The sequence below is a fragment of the Echinops telfairi genome, unplaced genomic scaffold (assembly GCF_000313985.2).
Source record: "Echinops telfairi isolate 266 unplaced genomic scaffold, ASM31398v2 ScPeMD7_8;HRSCAF=38, whole genome shotgun sequence".
NCBI classification, from domain to species: domain Eukaryota; kingdom Metazoa; phylum Chordata; class Mammalia; order Afrosoricida; family Tenrecidae; genus Echinops; species Echinops telfairi.
The window spans coordinates 17,715,277-17,728,870 of NW_022103905.1; the positions used below are offsets into that span (position 1 = coordinate 17,715,277).

A 13,594-nucleotide genomic window follows, 5' to 3' on the forward strand; every position below is an offset into this window, starting at 1 on the left:
AACCCCTCCACCAGAAAGAGAAGTCTGTCTGCTCACATGAAGACTGACAGCCTCTGAAACTGTACTGTACATGGGGTCACAATGAGTCAGAAAGGACTCAAATGGTTGCACGTTTCAGTTAGTAAAACGTAACAATATTAGTGCCTGAAGCATTTTGATTTTGTTCTATTCTTTTCCTCTTATTCGGAAAAAAATGCTGTTTACTTAATGTATGAAGTATAAGGCCTTTCATGATACAACTGATCAGTGTGCCCACATAACTTACCATTCACTTAATGACATAATAATAAGACGAGATCATTCATGTTCTAGATACAAACTGCTAAATAACTTAATGCTTTTTCCCCCCCAACAGATGTGAATTATTAAAAAGAAAATGGCCCAACGGAACACCGAATTTCCTTCTCTTGTCACCAAGGAAAGGTATAATATATGGAAAATATGCATCTAAGGTATACTTTTCCTTTCCACTGATCCCAGGAGGGCTGCTAGTGGGTGTGGTGGTTGTGATATATGGTGCCTGTGGCTGCTGCCTTGTTCCAGCAGGGTTTTGCTCAAGGGAGAATGAAGTATCGTGTCCCTGGTCCCAGCTTCTAACTTGAAGGCGTCGTGAGCCACATAGGGCCCCGGTGACAAGCACAGAGGGTTGTGGGTGAGACTGCGTGCTCCCTTAAAGACAGCCTCTGAAGCTCCCAGCTGCAGCCCTGCCCTGCCTGTGAGGCTGCGACGAGCTGCAATCAGCTCGATGGCAATGGGCTTGGTTTCTTTCTTTGGTGAGCACTCAGTGGGCCCAACAGTGAGGGACCTCACAGGAGCCCCATGGTAGGGTTGAGCTTCCCATGAACAGTCAAATCAACCTGGAGGCTGGGGCCCACAGCCCTGTCCCCTTTCAATCAGAACTTTCAGATATCGGGCATCATCAGAACCAAAAATCATATCATTGTGAATGAGGGGGGGAGTGCGGAGTGGAGACCAAAAACCCATTTGTAGGCCACTGGACATCTCTGGACATCCCCTTCTCGGGGAGGAGACGAGCCAGTCAGGGTGCAATGTAGCAACGATGAAACATACAACTTTCCTCTAGTTCCTAAATGCTTCCTCCCCCTCTCCCCCAACTATCATCATGATCCCAATTCTACTTTACAAATCTGTCTGTACACTGGTACAGATAGGAACTGGAAACACAGGGAATACAGGGCGGATGATCCCTTCAGGACCAGTGGTGTGAGTGGTGATACTGGGAGGGTGGAGGGAGGGTGGGTTGGAAACAGGGAACTGATTACAAGGATCTACATGTGACCTCCTCCCTGGGGGATGGACAACAGAAAAGTGGGTGAAGGGAGACGTCGGGCAAGGAAAGATATGACAAAATAATAATTTATAAATTATCAAGCGTTCATGAGGGAGTGGGGAGTGGGGAGGGAGGGCAAAAAATGAGGAGCTGATGTCAGGGGCTTGGGTGGAGAGCAAATGTTTTGAGAATGATGAGGACAATGAATGTACAAATGTGCTTCACACAATTGATGTATGTATGGATTGTGATAAGAGTTGTATGAGCCCCTAATAAAATGATTAAAAACAAAAACTCAAACAACAAAAAAAGAAGTTTCAAATGGGGAGTCCACAGGCTGAAATCCACTCACAGAAATAGGTTGCTTGGCCTGCATGATTGTAAATACTTTAAAAATCCACTGTCAACATTTTAAACTCAGGCACAAAACAAAACACGTTTGACCTGCATTTCCAAATGGCCACTTGTGGGTGGAGCTGAGTGATGGCTCCTCCCAGCTGGGGAGGATCTTTCCCTTCTCCAGCTTTCCCACCACCTTTACGCCATCCCCATTTGCTTCACTGAGTTAGGCCACCTGCCATTGAGTTTAAAACCACCTCTGTAGAGGGAGGAGGCTGACGGGGGCCTGCCAGGAGACCTAGTAAACAAACAAACACAGCCCATCCTGGGAAAGAGCTCAGCACGCTGAATTCTAATCGCCTCGGGATCCTGGAGCCTGTTGGGTCTGGGACCAGCACCCTAAATTCTGTAGGAATGCATGATTGTTCACAGCCATTGCCTGACTCGTGGGGAAAAACCCTTTGGTGGGCAGGGTGTTGTTATTGTTCAGTGCCATTGAGCTAGTTTGGACCCATAGTGACCCTGGGAATAACAGAACCAAGCACTGGCCGGTCCTGGGCTGCGCTCACACTTGTTCCTATGCTTGAATCTAGTGGGGCGGCCACTGTGCCAAGCCCTCTCATGGAGGGCCTTGCTCGCTTTCGTTGCCCCTCTCTACTCTACCGAGCACGCTGGCCTTCAGCAGGCACTGGGCTTTCCCGACAAGGTGTCCAAAGGACATGAGATGAAGCAGGGATGGGTATTTTGTATTACGAATCTGGCTTTGCGGGTGTCCCACCCTCCCCTCAATGAGCACCCCTTCTCACGCGGTTCCCTTCCGCAGGAGAGTGAGAACCATGCCCCGACACAGCCAGTCTCTGACCATGGCGCCCTACTCGTCTGTAAGTCTAGTGGAGCAACTGGAAGACCGGATCCTCTGCCACGAGAAAACCACCGCAGCCCTGGTGGAGCACGCCTTCCGCATCAAAGACGACATCGTCAGCAGTTTGCAGAAGATGCAAAGCAAGGGGGGAGGCGACCGCCTGGCCCGGCTTTTCTTGGAAGAGCACATCCGGAACATTACTGCCATAGTGAAGCAGCTTAACCGGGACATTGAGGTAGGTGTGCCGTCAAGGACCTGGCGTTCCTGCCCCCAGCCTTGCTTGGAACCCAGAGATGACCGAGTCTAAGTCTCACCTCTCAGGCAGTGATGGATTTAGACTAAAGCCATCTTTTTCTATTCTTAATGATCGCTAAGGAAACAGCTTGCACAAACATCCTAGTTTCGTTTCTTCCAGTAAGGATGGCAGCTCCAGTCGGTGTTATTTATGTGTGGTCTAAATTTATCTTTCTGATTATTAAATCTGTTTTGTTTGTGTGGCTCTCGGTTGGCGAGAGAAAAGAACGAGTCAGATTGTTTCCTTGTGAAACCGTTCAGATCTTTGAAGATAGCCATTAAGTCAGTAATGAGGGAGGTCAGCCGTTGCTGCTCCCAGTGGAATATTTTGAGGTCCTAATGATTATTTATTATAAGGTTTATTAGTCAAATAATCTAGATCTTTGGATTGCTTCTCAGAGCCCCCTTCCATTGCTCCGCTTTTCTCTGAAATGGGCCCAATAAAAGAGCAACAGTGAATATTTTTTAGGATCTACGGAATTCTAAACTCAATGTTGTTTACTGAGCCATCCCAGAGCCCATACAATTTAGGTGAGAAAGTGTAAGGCCATTGGGGGCCTGCCTCCCCTCACTGCACAGCGCCAATATCCTTCCTGTGCAAGTTTTAAATGTATCAATAAAAGCTAGGTGGCCAGATTAAGAAAAAGCTTTGTTTTAAGTCATAGAGATTGTATTTTAATTCTGCTTTCTGAAATCAAACCTCATTCCTTCCTTTTCTTTTTATTCTACTTTAAAACTTTTTCTTTGCGTATAATTTAAATGCCACAAAGCCCACCCGTTGTAAGTGTTCAATAATTTTTAGTAAGTGTATAGATTTGTGTGGCCATCAACACAATTCCATGTCAGCGCATTTCCAACACCATCTGTGCCCCCCAATCTACACGAGCCAGTTTGTACTCAAGCCCTGTGCCCTCTTCCACCCCAGCCCCACACAACCAGTAGTCTAACAGACATTTTAATAAGTGGACTCATACCACATGGAGTCTTTTGCATACGGCTTCTTTCATTCAGTAGGGTCTTTTTAAGGTACAACATGTTCTACCATGTATGTTCGTTTGGGCATATGTTCAATGTCCTCGGATAAGGTCCCAGGAGTGCAATTGCTGGGTCTTAGCATAAGTGGCACAGAGGGTTGTTATGAGACAGGATCAGCTGGATGGCACTTCACAACTACATGGTAAGCTAATGGTTACCTTTTACCCCACTGCCCAAATGGTTTCCAAATGGCTATGCCATTTCCCAGTGTTACCGGCATCGCCTGGAGGTTCCTTTCTCTCCCCATCCTCATCCACTCGCGATACTTTTTGCACTCATTGTAGTGGATGTTTAGTGGTACCTCATTATGTTTTTCATTCGCATCTCCCTAATGACTTCTCATTTGCTTATTGGGCATCAGTCACTCTTGTTTAGGGAATGTCTATTCTTTGGCTTAAATCTAGTTGGGGAGGGTAGCTTTGCGCTGAGGCCTGCCGGCCTTTGTAATTGCCTAAGGAGCCCTGGCGGCCTAGTGATTATGAGTTGGGCTGCGAACCCCAAGGTCAGCCCTTTTAAAGCACCCGCCTCTCCAGAGAAGACAGAGGATGCCTTCGACTCCCATCAAGACCTACAGTCTTGGAAACGCACTGGGACAATTCTCCCCAGTGAGTTGGAGATGATTTGATGGCAGTGAGAGTCGGGCCTCAAAAAACCAGGCAGGCTTTTAGCCAGGAGTTGATCCCCTCAAAATCTTTCTAACGCATGACCCTTTGATCGTTATAAACGATTTCTCTCTGTCTCTAGTCATCGTGCCTGTCTCTAGTCGATTGTGTCTGACCTCACAGGAGCCACTGCAGGTCTCTGATTGCCACTGGTTTCACATGGTGGTGGTTAGGTGTCGAGTAGGTGTGACTCATGGAAACCCTACCACCAAATAAATAAACAAATAAACAAACAAACAAATAAATAAATAAACCCTACCACCAAATAAATAGATAGATAGATAGATAGATAGATAGATAGATAGATAGATAGATAAAAAAAGAAATGCTACCTCCAACAGAACTCCAGGCCTACAGCATCTTCACAAGGTTTTGTCACTGGCACGTCACAGGTTGTTCGTAAACCTTTCTCCAGTCTTGATGGCACCACGTTCTTCTTCATGTTTGTTTCCATGTACCTGTGATTTCCTTCACTCTTCTCTCCCGCAGAGAGGGAGACCAATAGTGGCCCATCAGACTGACGTCTTGTAAGCTTTGAAGACGCCAGTAAGTACTCATCAAAATAGAACATTAGCTTTGTGGACCATCGTAGGCCAATTGACATTGAGGTCTACTAAGACTGTCTGAAACCCAAGGCCCAGCAGTGGCTAGTTAAAAGGAATTTGTGTGTGTGCGTATTTAGGGTGAAAGCTTCACAACAGACAGGGTTTCCATTTAACAATTTCTGCCTTAATTATTCAGTGATTACCACCTCCCCAAAGTGTCATTATTCTTATTCATTCAGCTCCCATTGCACCACTTCTAGTACTCAATTTCTCCTGCCCTGTTGCGTTCTCATCCGTACTTAGAGTAATGTTTGCTCTTTTGTTCTCAAATAGATGTTTTGTTTTTTTTTTAAGGGAGGTAGTTGCTTTAAGTTAAACAAGTGGCCATTTAGCAGGGAAGCAACAAAGCCCACATGGAAGGAGCACAGCAGCCTGTGTGATCATGAGACATCAACGTGATTAGGTGTTAGGCATCAGAAGACCCCAAACAAACAGTCATATCAATGAAAGTGATGTGGGTCAGAGTGGAGACTCAAAGCCGATCAGTAGACAATTGGACATCTACTCACCCTCACAGAAGGGTAACAAGGAAGGGATGAGCCAGCCAGGGTGCAGTATAGAACTGACAAAACACACAACATTCCTCTAGTTCTTTAATGCTTCCTCCCCCCACCACTATCAGGACCCCAATTCTGCCTTAAAAATCTGGCTAGACCTGAACATGTACACTGGTACAGATAAGAGCACTTGACACATGGAATCCAGGACAGATAAACCCTTCAGGAACAGTAATGGGAGTAGTGATACCAGGAGGGTAGGGAGAAGGTGGAGGGAGATGAGGGAGAGAGGGGGATGGACATATAACCCCCCACACCCGAGGGGGACGAATAACAGAAATGTGGGTGAAGGGAAACCGCAAATGGTGTAAGATATGAAAATAATAATAATTTATAATTTATCAAGGGGTCCTGAGGGAGGTAGGGAAAAAAGAGGAACTGATACCAAGGGCTCAAGTAGAAAGGAAATGTTTGAAAATGATGATCACAACCTATGCACAAATGTGCTTGATACAATTGATGTATGGATTGTTATAAGAACTGTAAGAACCCCCAATAAAATGATGTATATATAAATATAATTATATGTATATACATGTCTGTACGTGTGTATACATATATATATGGAGGTAGTTACTTACAGGTGACAATCTTTTTGTTATGAGCCGTCCGTTATTTAAACTGAAAGGGATAGTTAAGTTTGAAAGGGTATCTTGGGACAATAATTTCAGAATCCTCTAGTCTCCACCAGTCTGGTAAGTCTGGCCTTTTTCAGCATTTGAGTTCCAGGTGTTTCTCGCACTCTGTCGGGCTCCGTCTCCTGTGGGCCCGACGGGAAGGGTGGGTGGGGGTGCTCAGCGCCCCGCAGTGCTGTGGGCTCAGGGAAGCCGCAGCTCTGGAGGTTCTTGGTCTTGTAGACACCCTTCTTCCCAGAGTCTTTGCTCCCTTCTCCTTGCTTTGGTTTTGTAGGAACCATAGTTGTATGGCCGCTATGAGCCAATAGTGTGGCGGTTCCTCACCTGTGTGCCTTATCAGTTCTTTAGACAAATGAGGTTGGGCCCATCACCCAGGTAGGGACATTGGATTTTCCTTCCCTAGAACTTGAAACCCGAGTGGGAAGGTTGGAACACCTCTGATAACCCAGCTGTGCCTGCACGAGATTGGCCAATAGTTGAGTTCCCTGAGTCCTGGAGACACCTGGCTTGGGTGGTTTTCTCCGTCTGGATCCCCCAAGGCCCCGTTGGTGGTGCGTCTCTCTGCCCGATAACAGTCCAAGAAATTCTGTATTTTTTTCTCCTCAGTTCGCTGGCGTCGGCTTTAATTGCCTGCATGAAAAGAGCTCTAGTGACGTCAGAGGGCCATAGGAAGATGAAGAGATTGCTGTGGATAATTTACTTGTGTTTGGAAGATGGTGTCTATATTTAGAATGATCTTTCCCGTTTTATATTTGGGTGCTAAAACACTTTATCTCGGAGACCGCGAATAATTTGGCAGCCCCAAGTTGGCGACTTCACGAAATTAAAGCACCCCAGCTTAGAGACTGCAAATTTCTTTGTTCTATGTTGTAGAATAGATTTTATTTTTGAGGGCTGCTTTAACTTGACAAGGGGGTGGGGGGACAAAGCCCACAGGTACACAGTAGGTACAGCGTTCTCTTCCTTCTTCCACACCGACTGTCCTGTTAAAGGTTTTCATTGTGAAAAAAGTTAGTGGTGTGTCGGGGGCTCATAGACCTGCTGCGCCCAAATAGAGAGAGGGGGATAAAATCAAAGTGCTTTACGGATAGATAACGATTCTCAGGTTCTCATCCCCATAGCCATGTCACAAAAAGGGACAGATGCCTAGGTGTCTGATGCTGGAAGGTAGTGTGATGCCCACTCTTTCCATAGCCAGTGTTCCCCTGTGCGTCCTTAGCGGAGTTCCCTTGGCTCACGGGGGTGGATAGATTAGAATAGGGCCTCCTATTCTGGCATTACTCTGCCCCACAGAGAAAAACAGAGAGTGCACCTCTACCTTTAGAAAGCCCCAAAGTTCATTTCTTCTCTCAACATAAGAGCTCACAATATTGTTTTACCCACAACCATTGAGTCTGGGGAAATTTTCCCCATTTGGTAGCGGCTATGTTTAAGAAATGGAACTCTGCTGGAGCAGTGGGTTACGTTTTGGGCTGCTAACTACAAGATTGGCTGTTTGAACCCACCAGCTGCTCTGTGGGAGAAAAATGAGACTTTATGCTCCCATAAAGATTTACAGCCTTGAAACCCCAATGGGGGAAGTTCGATTCTGTCCTATAGGATCACTGTGAGTCAGAATTGATTTGAAAGCAGTGAATTGTTGTGTTCGGCTGGGCTGACTAGAGAAACAAATCCAGTGACACTCATACATATGGTAGAGAGAGCTTTATATCAAGAAGTAATTATGCACCAATACAACATCCCAGCCCAGTCCACCTCAAGCCAGAAGTTCCTCTTCAGACTCATGCAGCCATGAGCCATGATGCAGAATGCAGGAACATCACTGGCTGGTGGGTGCAAAGTCTTATGGATCCAATGGCAGTGGATGCATCTCCGGGGCTCACACAGCTCTCCACGTGGCATCAACAGGAAGGTGGAGGCAGAGAGCTAGGGGGAGGTTCCCAGGACTCTCCTTATGAGGAGGTCATGCCCACAGGGAGGCACCATGAGGCTGTGACCTGATTGACAGGCTAGACTCCACCCGTACACTTCAAGTTGACATGAAGTTAGGAAATTATTTTTGGTTTGGTTTTTCTATATACAAGGAACAAGTAGTTCTGGTAGTGCTGCTGGGTAAGTGTTGGACTGCTAGCCACAGTCCAACCACCGATTGTTCGAACTCACCATTGGTTCTGAGGGAGAAAGATGAGGCTGTCTGCTCCATAAAGATTTACAAAGGCTCGGAAACCCTATGTAGAGCCACGATGAGTCAAAATTGACTCAAGGGATGTTCAAGGAGGCTGAATAAAGTTCATGGAGAAATGGAATTATAGGATGATGGAACTTTTCCATGCCTCTTTTGAAGTGGTCTCATATTAGTCCCTGGGAGGTGCAAATGGTTAATACACTGGCCGCTAAACCAAAGATTGCCGTGTCAGGTCTACCCAGAGGTGCCTGAGAGGACAGACCTGTCTCTATTGGGGGGAAAAAAACAGCAACAATCAGCCATTGAAAGCTCTACAGAGCACAGTTCTGCTCTGATACACATGGAATGGTCAAGAGTTGGAATTGGCTGGCCAGCAACTGGTGGCTCATGTACCGATCTCACAAACCATTTTAAATACAGTAACTAAGTTCCAGCCTCAGCTGAGCCCTGAGTGCTATTTAATAGTTCCTTCACTTAAGGAAACATTCCCTGCTAGCTCCTCCCGCTCCCCAATCCCCCTTCCTAGTGTTCCCCTTGGAGCCCTGGTGGCGCAGTGGGATAAACATTGGACTGGTGACCCCAAGTGGACGATTCAAAAGCCATCAGCAACTCCTTGGGAGAAAGATGAGGCTATCCATTCCCGTAAAGATTCACAGCTGCGGACTCCCTCTGGCTCAGGTATCCTCTGACCTATAGGGTCTCTGAGAGTCAGAACTGTGACTCCCTGGCAGTGGGTTTGGTTTTAAAGTCTCCCTGACACCCAGCACGTGCCTTTGAGAACAAAGCAGTTACTGAAGAGGATTGATGTTGCTCTTCCGCAAATCTGGCTCTCGGATGCGTTATGAGCGTGGCACAGAGAGAGGAGTCCTGTCGTTCACAGTTTTGCCTTCTCCAGTACAAGATGTGGAGCAAAATGGCAGGCATACTTATTAAATGCTAAGACTAAATGCCTGGTTGCCAGGGAAGCCAGTGGCAGAACGGCTGGGAACAAAAATGACTAGCGGAGAGCTTCCAAGACATCTGTGCAAATGACATCCCTCCCTCCTGGGGAGCCAGGGCCTGGGAGGCGAAGTGGGGCTTGCCTGAGGGCAGGCTGAGACTAAACTCAGGTTAAGTTGTTAAACTCCCCAAACCGTGCATTTACTTTTCTGCCTTCTTTCTTGAAGCTCTTCTAGAGCCCCGATCTTAAGGTGCCCAACTCCCAAATGTACCAGGCTGCCCTGTGCGGCCATTCTCGCTTAGCTGAGTATTTTTCTCCCTCCCTTGGGTGAGGTTCACTCAAGCTGCTTAGATAAGTTCTTAGCAAACACATCTAGGAACCCAAAGCCACTCATCACTTAGCCTTCTGCTAATTATTTTCCCCCAAACTTGTTTCTCGAAGATGATTTTTGAGCAATGTGCAATACAGCGAGTTTTAAAGTAACTTAAATACCGCTGTTTTCCAACAGCGTCTAAGCACGTTTTGTGTAATGAGTGTTTCTGCCTTAACCAGACAACGTTCTTTCCATTGACCTATCTTTTTGGAGTGTACAGTTTTGCCAATGAAACTTCTCCTGTGGCAAGGGGAAACAGTCACATCTAATTGTGGCCCACAACCCCCCCCAAATATATATATATTTGCTGTGTTATATTTTTTAATTATACATCATAATAAAATAGCAGTTAGACTGTTTAGAAATGCTATAAATGCTGATATGAAGCACTTTATGTGGTTTTATGTATAGTATGTGCCTAAGCAAGTTTACTCAAACATAACCCCAATTAGGATGTTTGACGATGAGACGTCAGAATTGCTACATTGTAGCCAATTTTTATTAAAATGAAGTGGTGATATAGAGTTAAAAATGTAATAGGAAGTCTTTATTTATAAATAGCATAAAGTTTGAGAGGGTGGCATTGTGCAAAGGGCAATCTTTGCATATTTAAAACAAAGAGGCATAATGCTATTTAGATTATACTTAAATAACACGAAGAAAGTAATTTCTATTTGTAAATTCTTGATGAAATTTTTTGTGTGTGTGAGCTGCCTGACTTTTTATTATTTCTAGTACTGATCTGCATTGTGTTTTCGTTCACTCGGTGGAAGATCCCTGAGCATTTGTTTTGTGACACCATCCCTGCAGTGACTTAAAAAATGTTTTTTTATTTCCAAACCACAGGGGAAGCCATGATCAAGTGGTAAGTGTCACTCTGGCTTCCTGATCGAGCTAGTCCATTAGAATTAAATTAATAGATAAGTCTGGTTGTCTATTAAGTGGACCTGAACACAGTTATAAACTTGAGTTATACACTTGAGGAATCATTCAATCCCTAGGTGATGCGACCTTCAAGATTTCAAGAGCTAGAATTGAGCCTTGTTGCTGTTGTGAAGGTCATTAAGTTGGCCCTGACTCATGGAGTCCCTGTGTACAACAAAACGAACGCTGCCTCATCCTGCACCGTCCTCGCGGTCAATTGTTCTCTGTTTCCATCCACTGTTCCAGCCGAGGGGTGAGCCCATCACACTGAGAGCCTTCCTCCTTTTCAGCCCCCCTGCTGAGCATGATGCCCTTCTCCAGACCCCGGTCACTCCTGATAACATGTCCAAAGTATATGAGATGAATGTTGCCATCCTTTCCTGTAAGGAGCATTCTGGCTGTGCCTCATCCACCATGATGTGTTTGTTTTTCTAGCGGTCCACGGTGATTTTATACTCTTCACCAACACAGTGATTCAGAAGCATCAGTTCTTCTTCAATCCTCCTTATTCGTTGTCCAGCTTTTACATGCATCTGAGGCTACTGAGACCACATGGATGGGAGGAGGCACCCCTTATTCTCAAAGTGACAGCTGTGCTTTCCAACACTTCAAAGAGGTCTTTTACAACAGGGTCGCCCAATGCTGCTTGACTCCTGCTTCCATGGTTACTGATGGTGGAGTCAAATAAAATGAATTTCTTGACAACTTCAATCATTTCTCTCTTTAACCACAATGTAAAGGTTTATTGTTGCAGCTGCAAGGGTTTTTATTTTCTCTAAGTTTGGTCCTCCTCAGGAAGAATGATTTCCATTTTCTTCACTGTCTGGAACAAGATTGTATCATTTACACTTTGCAGATTGTTAACGAGTTTTCCTCCAATCCTTTTGACTTGTTCTTCTTCATATATTCCAACTTCTCAGACAATTTGTTCAGCATACAGTTCGAATAGGTATGGGGAAAGGATACAATCCCTACACACACCTTTTCTGACCCTGAACCATTCAGCATTTCCTTGTTCTGTTTCAACAACTGCCTCTTGGGTTATGTACAGATTCCCCCAGAGCACAATGAAGTGTTTAGCATTCTCGTCCTTTAAAATATCACCCTAATTTATTATGATTCACACAGCAAATGCCTTTGCACAGTCAACAAAATACAAATAAGCATTTTCTGGCATTCTCTGCATTTATCCAAGATCAATCTGATGTCAGCAATGATATCTATCCGTCATTCCACATCTCCTTCAATCAGGTTTGAATTTCTGGCAGCTCACTGTCAGTGTACTGCTATCACTGATTTTCAATTATCTCCAGCAAAACTTTATGTGGGTATAACATCAATGATATTATTCAGTAATTTCCACATTCTGTTGGGTCATCATTCTTTGGAATGGGTACAGATATGGATCTTGTCTAGTCAGTTGGCCAAGGAACTCTGTTCTAAATTTCTTGGCATAGTTGAGTGAGTGTTTTGAGTGAGTCCAGTGCTGCGTCCATTTGTTGAAACATCTCAATTGGTATTTTGTCAATGCTTTGCACCCTTGTGTTGCTCCCAGGCCCTTCAGTGCAACTTGGACTTCTTCCTTCAATACCACTGTTTTTTTTATCATACAGCACCTCCTGAAATGGTAGAATATTGACCAGTTCTTTTTGGTACAGTGACTCGGGGTAGCTTTTCTGTCTTTGTCGTTTCTTCTTCTTTTAAACATTTTATTGTGCTTCTTCCTTCTTCTTTTGCCGCTCCCTGTGTTGTTCAACATGTTGCCTGTATGACCCTGTAATATTGCATCTCAAGGCTTGAGTTTTCTTCTTCAGCTTGAGTAATGCCAAGCATGGTGGTTTTCTAACTCCATTCTTCGCACATTACATGCTATTTTTTTTTTTTTTGCATTCTTGAATGGCCCTTTGAAATCTTCTGTTCAACTCTTTTACTTCATCATTTCTTTATTTATAAAAAAACCCTTTTATTTATTTCAACATTTTATTGGCATATAATTCACAGATCATATGATTCAGTAATTCAGTCTTAATAAGAAGAGTTATATAATCATCACTTCCTTGTCATTTCTTTTATTGGCTTTATCTATATTTAAGAGCAATTTTAGAGTCTCTTCAAACATCCATTTTGGCCATTTCTTTCTTTCCTGCCTTTTTAATGGTCTTTTCCTTTCTTCATGTTTAATGGCATCCCCTCACTCACCTGGTCTTCAATCATTTGTGGACAGTACATCAGAATCGATTCTCGAGATGGCCTGTGATTCAAACAGGATTTACTCAACATTATGGTTTGGCTCTTGTGGACTTGTGTAAATTGTGTTCACCTTCAACTGGAACCTGCACATGCGAAATCGATGGTCTTTTCTACAGTTGGCGCCTGGCCTGGTTGTGCCTGATGAAATTTAGCTGCTTTCTTTCTTGTCTCTGTCCAATAATGCAGTCGATTTGATTCTTAGGTAGTCCACCGGTGTGCTCCTCCTCTACAGCTGCTGTTTGTGTATGAAGAAAGGCATATTTGCAACATTCTGTCGGGTAAACTCTAGCATTATTGATCTCACCAAGGCCATCTCACCAATCCTTCCTGGTTTTCAACTTCCAAATGGCAATTTCCAGCAATACCTAGTGCATCTGGACTGTATGTTTGATTAATTGCAGGTGGCAAAAGTGGGTGAAAATATTTTATTTATTTATCCTTGGCATGAGTGATTATTACATAAATTTGAATCATAGTAGCATTAACTAATCTTCCTTGAGGGTGCATCGATGTTATACCATCACTGACAGCATTCTGTTTCAGGATGGATCTTAAGATGCACATTTTTAAGCTGATCGTGCCTGGCTATCAAAAGAGATAGCATCTAGGCTTTTAAAGGCTTGAAGATAAACAAGTGGCCAT

General features: G+C 44.5%; 1 protein-coding gene across 1 annotated transcript in view; it reads left to right on the forward strand.

The window, feature by feature from the left end:
- The first annotated feature begins 355 nt into the window (after positions 1-355).
- FAM81A (family with sequence similarity 81 member A) overlaps positions 356-13,594 on the forward strand; it is a 59,673-nt gene continuing 46,434 nt past the window's right edge. Inside the window, exons 1-2 of the mRNA XM_004709461.2 lie at positions 356-452; positions 2,454-2,727. Coding sequence (XP_004709518.1) covers positions 433-452; positions 2,454-2,727 — 294 coding nt within the window. The 5' untranslated portion in view covers positions 356-432. The remainder of the gene's footprint in view (positions 453-2,453; positions 2,728-13,594) is intronic.